This window comes from Coenobita brevimanus, chromosome 60 (assembly GCF_032717465.1).
Source record: "Coenobita brevimanus isolate Jiangsu-jjx chromosome 60, ASM3271746v2, whole genome shotgun sequence".
In the NCBI taxonomy this organism is placed as follows: Eukaryota; Metazoa; Arthropoda; class Malacostraca; order Decapoda; family Coenobitidae; genus Coenobita; species Coenobita brevimanus.
In genome coordinates this window covers 23,132,040-23,139,343 of record NC_137013.1, presented here as the reverse complement: position 1 = coordinate 23,139,343, position 7,304 = coordinate 23,132,040, and the positions used below count along the sequence as shown (strand labels likewise).

Sequence of the window (7,304 nt, the reverse complement as noted above, 5' to 3'; positions counted from 1 at the left end):
AACTTTCTTCATACAGTTGAATTAATTAGGCAGTGATGTCCAACAGCTTAGAATGGAGGCTCCATGATCATCCACAGTTGTTTTCAGTATTTCTTGAAGCTCCTTGAGTTTAGCTGACCATAAAGAGGTGGCCTGAAAATCAGTCAGCTGCAATTCCAACTCCTCAGTTTCCATCCACTGGAACAGAGAAACTACCAAGTCGCTGTATTTAAAGTTGTCTGGTCTGATAAAAAATGAAAACACTGGGCCAGTGTGTTGTATATGTTGAAATCTGACTGAGAACTCGGACTCTAATTCCTGCATGTAGACTTCAATATCAGCGGTGTTGACAGGATGAGTTGCGGATCAGCTCTTCAAGTTTTTGAAGTAACAGAAAGATCCATTTTTAATATTCAGTGAGGAAACGGCAAGTTTTGCCACAAATGCCATCCATGTATCATACAAATCCAGTAAAGTCTGTCCTTCTCCTTGGAAGCGAAGATTGAGGTCGTTGAGATGTGGGGTGATATCTAAAACACAATTTTACAATCCAGTCTCTGTTCTCCAGTTCAGGATAGGCTTGGCCTTTTTCCGTTAAAAAGATCTTAATTTCATCAAAGAACTCCACAAATCTCTCCAAAACCTTCCCACATCTTAACCACCTGACACTGCTATGCATGGAGATATCTTTGTATGCACTTTCCACCTCTTCAAGAAAAGACTGAAACTGCCTGTGTGTAAAAGCATGCAACAGGAAAAGTCACTATTTTTGCTGAAGTAACCATCATATTCTTGAGTTCAGAGTTCGAAATCTTGGCACATAGATTTTCTTGGTGAATGATGCAGTGCAATTTCAGGATGGGGTGCCCAATTTTATCCTCAAGCAGCTTGGTAAAGCCCTTGCTTTTTCGTACCATAGCAGGAGCACCATCCTTTGTAACTGCAAAAAATTTTCTAATGTCAACACCTCAGTCCTCAAAATGGGCAGTGAATGTTTTCATTATATCCTCTCCCTAGGTAGTATCTTGCATAGGTTTAAGACAGCACAGCTCTTCGCGTATCTCTGTGTCACTATACCTGGCAAAGATAGCCAACCGGGGAATGTCATTTATATCCACACTTTCATCCAGGGCCACGCTGAACACAGGTGCGTATGTTAAAGTAACAGTTTGTTGCTCACTTACATTGGCAGACATTTCAGAAATGCGCCTTTCTAAAGTTCTAGCAGAGACAGGCATGCCTTTTATCCTTGAGATGATAATATTCTTTTTTGACATGCCATCAAATAACTCTTCTGAGCAGTCCAGGAATGCAGCTTTTATATAATCTCCACCAATGGAAGGTTTTCCATGTTCTGCAATACACAGAGCTACTTTGTAACTTGTTTCAGTTAAATTATTTTTGCTAGCACACAGGTTCTTCAACACAATGCTTTGTTTTTCATAGGTGGATATTGCTTTCTCAATAGCCTCAGCCTTGTCTGCATTGTCTTTGAAAGTTTTCTTTTGGTTTTGCTTCACAGTGTCTCTTAACTCTCGATGTGCGGCACACAACATTCTCACAGCAGGGAGCACACAGCACCATCATTCTTCCGGATAAATCCAAAATCGTTTGTCCATGATGCCTGAAATGACGGCACATCAAGCTTGGCTTTCTTGGCAGTAGCTATTTTAACCGTATCTCCGACACTTGTGGTAACTGGCGACTCTAACGTGACTGAGCAGCTACCTGACGCGTCACTAACGGCCAGTCGGGTAGCACGAACGTGTCTTCTACTCGTCAACGTCTAGCAGTACTCGCTCACACCTCTTTGCGGGTAGCAAAAATTTTCATTGTTAACTCATTGAATCATGTGAAAGGATCTTATCTACATCATTTACTATACAAGGACATCTATTTTTCCTATAATTGAAGTAGTAAGGATGTGCCCCCCCCCCCTCTCTCTCTCTTCGCATTTTCAATATTCGCTTTGTTACTCTGGATCACGTCGAGTGCCATAGTATAGCACTTCGCGTCCAAAGTCTGGTACGCGTGCCTAGGGTTGCCGACCCCAGGTTTAGTTGCTTAACTTGGTGTACTATTTTTCTGCAGTGTGATGATATTTTTTGTCTTTGAAAAGTCAGTTCTGTAACATTAGTTCTTTTTTCATAAGCTTTCCAGTAATATGCGTAGATACGCTGTCGCTATAATAGTCTCTGAAATAACATAGTTTGGAGCTGTGCTCAGCCATCATACATATCTGATTGCGTTCTCGTTCGCTTGTCGAAAAAAGGTAAAAAAAGAAAAAGAAAAAAGTAGAGCAGGGTAACACTCACTATATATCAGTAAGAGTGTATTACTGACAAGTCGTTATACTTGTCCAGTGATTTAATCTAAAGGAGTTAAAAGTTTTCAGAATAAATGTTCTAAAGAAAGTGACTACTTTTCTTCAAGAGTCATTCATATCACCAATGATTCAGCCGAGATTCTTTAATGCTTAAAAATATCATGCCATTGGCGAATTAGTTCATCCCACTGTAATTACCTTTTCTATTTACTTTCCAGAGGAAATCGTGTCGCAGAGACGTAGTATCATTAAAGATGGTGCAACGAAGACTGTGTTTGGTGCTGGTGATGATGATGGCGATGATGGTTGTGGCTGCAGGTAGGTAACAAAATTCTAATTTCGTAATATATTATCATATTAAGTGAAGAGTTATATATTGGTATGTTGGAATGATAAAGTGCCTAATTAACGCCCATCGATACAAGAGGAACATATACTAGGTCTGATCGAGAAGTATCCGGCCATTTTATTTTTTCTCTCATAAACCAGTACGAGCAAGGGGATGCGAGACAGTGGGCCATGACCTTGAATCATTGTGCGCATGTTCGAATATGTTCAGCGCTGCCGCCCAGCTCGGTCACTGCCGAGAAGCATGTGTTTGAGGACGCATTTTCGTTTTGTGCCGCGATAACCGTGGGAAACAAGCAAGGTTATTGCATCAAATTTTGTTAAATGATTAGTGACACGCAATCTGAAACCATCAAGAAGATTCAGCAGGCTTCTGGCGATGAATCAAGGTGAAGGGAGGTGAAGCTTATGCTAATATTTTTTATTTTCCCGCGACTACCAGCGTGTTGCTCATTACAAGTATGCTCCAGAAGGTATCGCAGGAGACGAGGGTTGTGGGAGGCAGAGGCCTGGCAGCTCCACCATGACATCGCTTCAGCCCATCCATCCCATTTCATCCAGGATGTTTTGGCCAAATACAGGATCACACAGGCCGCCAGGCGCTGTATTCTCTTCACATGGCCCCAGCCGACCTTTGGCTATTTTCTAAACTGAATATGATGCTGAAGGGTTCGAGATTGGTGGACAAATGGGATAAAGACAAATGCGACAAACTTTTTCTTGGCATCCCCCAAACCTGACTATACAAAATGTTTCCACTAAAGGAAGGATAGCTGGGATAAGTGTCTTGAGTCGTGCGAGGCATTTTCTGAAGCAGATCGAAGTCTGACCTCAGTAAGCCTTTTTTTTTTTTTTTTTTTTTCCTTTTCACCAGCTAAAACTCGAATACCTTTTGATCAGATTTCACATACCATTCTAACGACTGACAAACGATTCTTTACTTCATTAGAGGAGTACATTTCTAAGAAGTTCTTCACTCCAACTACTGTAGTTTTTCTCATATATTCCAGGCATTATTTTTCAGTGTTTTTTTTTTTTTTTCCAGATTACGGACAAATAAGACAGTGTCCTCAGTTCTGCACCCTGCAGTACGACCCCGTATGTGGCAGCAACGGGGTGACCTACAGCAACACCTGCTTCCTTGGTATTGCTCAGTGCCACAACCCATCCATCACACTCGCCCACCGTGGGCGCTGTGGAAGTAAGGATATTTTCGTCTTGTCTATTATTGATGAAAAGTAAGTTGATGTTAGAAAGCTGTACATAGTATACAAGGAATATTAAGATTTAATGTGCGCCACATGTTGTAAGAGAAAAAGCAGCACTAAGTCTCCCATGACACCAACACAGGCAGTGTGGAGGCAGCTGAAGGGTAAGGATATGGGTTGTATTCAGAGTGATATTCCGAATTTAATAATACATCTTCCTCACATTACGCCTCAATATCGTTTTTTAGGTTGCTGATGGAGTCCATGTCTCTATTATCGCCATAAGCATAGCATTGAAAAGAGTGGCATAATGTACCATGCAAAATAAATTGTTAAAGAAAAGGTGCTAGTCAGTTTCCAGTGTTACAAAGAACAGGACCACTAGGCACAATATACTGTATTCGCCTTATCCTCTGTCTCTACTTAATGGACGTCGCAACAGTATAAACAAAGAACGAAAGAGAGAACCGTTTGAAGAACATTTTTTTTTTTTTTTTTAGTATAGTGACGGTGCTGGAGATTGGTGCCTTCATGCAGTGGCACATATTTAACTGGACAGGTGCGCTGCCTGGGCAAAGTAACGTCCCTCAACTCCTTACCTATCACCCAGAAAGTGGATGATGGGTTGCTGGAGAAGGTTAAACAGCCGGCAGTTCACCAGGTTCTCGTTTCTGGTGAACCGCGGCTACAAGTAACAATGTAACACCTCCGCAGTGTCGTAGGATCTGTGCAGAGACCGGTTTCCTTTGATATTCATGTGACTCTAAAAAAGGGAGGAGGGAAAAAGTGATGGAGTACAGGAGAGAAGTGGTGGGGAAACTTGGTATATATGATCTGGATGTGTAAGAAAAATATCCTGTGTAGTACTGGATTGGTGTATGGGGTTACAAGAGGGTGGGATGAAAACAGCAGCGTGATGGAATGACTGGGTGAAACGAGCTGTGGAAGGAAAGAAGGAAGTTGTAGACTCGGTTGGAAATACATTAAATAAAAATGTGTAGCAACTGGAAAGAGATAAAACTGCTCGCTGGGAACTGGAAAGAGGTGAAGAGAAGAGGAAAACGATTGCACGAAAATAAAATAGTAGAATGCTAAAGAAGAGAAAGAAGCGACCAGATGGAGGGAACATTTTGGGGAGCTGTAAAGTGTAAAAGAACGATTCTAGTAAAAATACACAAGTATGTAATTGGGGAATAGACGGAATGAACAGAAAGGTAAGAAGGGATCAGTAGGATGAAAGTGTATGCTGCAATGAAGAAAGTCAGTATGGGAAAAGCATCAAAAATTAATGGACTGAATGAGGAAATGTTCAAAAATTAGGGAGAGACAGAGGTTCAATAGATCTTAAATATGTACTGACTGGTCTTGAAGAAGGGTAGAGTGTCAGAGACTGTAGTCAGGCATAATAGCTCCCTTATTATATGGGAAAGGTGGAAGAGTATCAGGGCAATTGTTTTGTAGCTGGAGAGATAATGAGAGAGCATTTGTCGACACCGTTAGGGTGAAAACTGAGAAGGGATAGAAAATATATGCTACCTATATGGATCTGGAGAAGCATGTGAGAAAGTAGAGAACGTGAAAGGTACTGAAAACATATGCATTAAATGGAAGGTTCTAGAATCCATCACACGCTCCTGACAGACCAGTCACATGCTAACCCGTGTCGGCACGCGTCGTACAATGAGGTCTTGCTCCACCCGCCATCAGGTTGGTATGAAGATGTTCCCAGGAAGGAAAGAAACGTTACCAAATACACCAACATTTGGACAGCTACACAGAAGTCTAAATGAGAATCAACATAGCTTAGCCGGACGCATCGAAAGCATCGAGCAGAAATTAAATAATGCAGAAACAGTATTTCCATTCAACCCAATATGCATACAAGAAGTATGTAAATTACTATATCTATCTATCGATCGATCTATCTGTCTGTTTATCTATGTATCTATCTATCTATCGATAGATAGATAGATAGATATAGATGTGTGTGTGTGTGTGTGTGTGTGTGTGTGTGTGTGTGTGTGTGTGGAGATTATGTATTGACTAAACCCAGTACTTCTTTAGCCAATAACCCTTATTATCAATGTGCCTACAATGTTTGTATTGTGTCCTGCAGCCTCGCCGTACGCATAACGGTAGATGTGGCGGCCCCAGGTGCAGTGTACCGGCAGTTGTATGTCGGTGACGGCAGGATTACCACCACTCCACCGACAATGGTGCAACAGGAACCGTCGTGTAAATTTTAACCCTTTCAGCCCAAAGACGTATCTGTATTTTTTTCCCTTGTCACAGGCTACAATTTTTATTCCGCTGAGGATATTTTCGTACTGATTGGTCGGAAAATCCTTCTTTAGCTTGAAATAACTATCTGGTCACAACAAAGATAGAATGCAAAATATGTCATCGGATTAGGTGGGTAAGATATTGATAGTTTAAAAATTATATCATGCCTGTGATTTCTAAAAAATAATTGAAAAATCTTGAAAATTTTCCATACATTGATTCTACAGTACATCTCTTTTGATGTTAAACTGTATTCAACAATTATACATTAAGTAAGAAATATTAAAACGAAGTTATGTTCTAATAGTTGCACGAACTTTGCTTTAGGAATATATACTGTTTATGAGCAAATTACTGACATGTTATTAATTTGTAATCTAGATATTTAAACTATATGCCCATTGCAAACAGTTTCTTTTACTGAATAAAGTACAGCATAATGTTCACATAATTTTTTTTTATTCCTCCCACATACCGGTTCCTACACACACACACACACACACACACACACACACACACACACACACAATATGAAATAGGAGTCCAAAATTATATTCCACAGCATAAACAAACAGAAATGAAAATACAGAAATGGTTCAATACAGAATGTAAAAAATCAAAAGAAAAAAGACTTGCTGTGGAACAGTTACAAGGACACAACAGTGGGAGGGCATATAACAACTATAATAACAGGCAAGAAATAATTATACAAGGATAAGGAGGGAAGCACAAAGACAGTTTGAGGAAGACATTATAAATAAAAGTAGTGATTAACCTAAGCTATTTTACAGCTACATCCAAAGGAAAACCAAAGTTAAAGATAAAATTCAGTCAATCACGGACGAGGGGATCATTTATATGCAAGAGAAATATAATTGTTGAAGCACTAAATTTATTCCCAATCACTTTTTATAGAAAATAATTTTGAAAGAGATGCTATGGAACATGCATGCCCACATCTATTGACACCTATACAAATATCAGAAAAAGAAGTACAGGAAGAGTTAAGTAAATTAGACAAAGGAAAGGCATATGGACCTGATGGAATTTCAGGCTGGGTGCTACGTGAATGTGCAGCAGAGTTAAGTAGACCAATATACCGTATATATTATTCAAGGAATCCTTAAGTAAAGGTAAACTACCTGATATTTGGAAGAAAG

General features: G+C 40.0%; 1 protein-coding gene across 1 annotated transcript; it reads left to right on the top strand.

Moving 5' to 3' along the window:
- Positions 1–2,529: 2,529 nt before the first annotated feature.
- Positions 2,530–6,574, top strand: LOC145403011 (PI-actitoxin-Avd5a-like). Its single transcript, XM_080274841.1, has 3 exons — positions 2,530–2,623; positions 3,699–3,854; positions 5,978–6,574. Exons 1-3 carry the CDS (start codon positions 2,560–2,562, stop codon positions 5,992–5,994), a joined length of 237 nt encoding a protein of 78 aa, XP_080130967.1. The 5' UTR covers positions 2,530–2,559; the 3' UTR covers positions 5,995–6,574.
- The last annotated feature ends 730 nt before the right edge of the window (positions 6,575–7,304 follow it).

Excerpts from the sequence above, each read along its gene's own strand:
- LOC145403011 (XM_080274841.1), top strand. The coding sequence starts at position 2,560 with ATGGTGCAACGAAGACTGTGTTTGGTGCTGGTGATGATGATGGCGATG. Across the intron at positions 2,624-3,698 it reads GATGATGGTTGTGGCTGCAG|ATTACGGACAAATAAGACAG; the intron begins GTAGGTAACAAA and ends TTTTTTTTCCAG.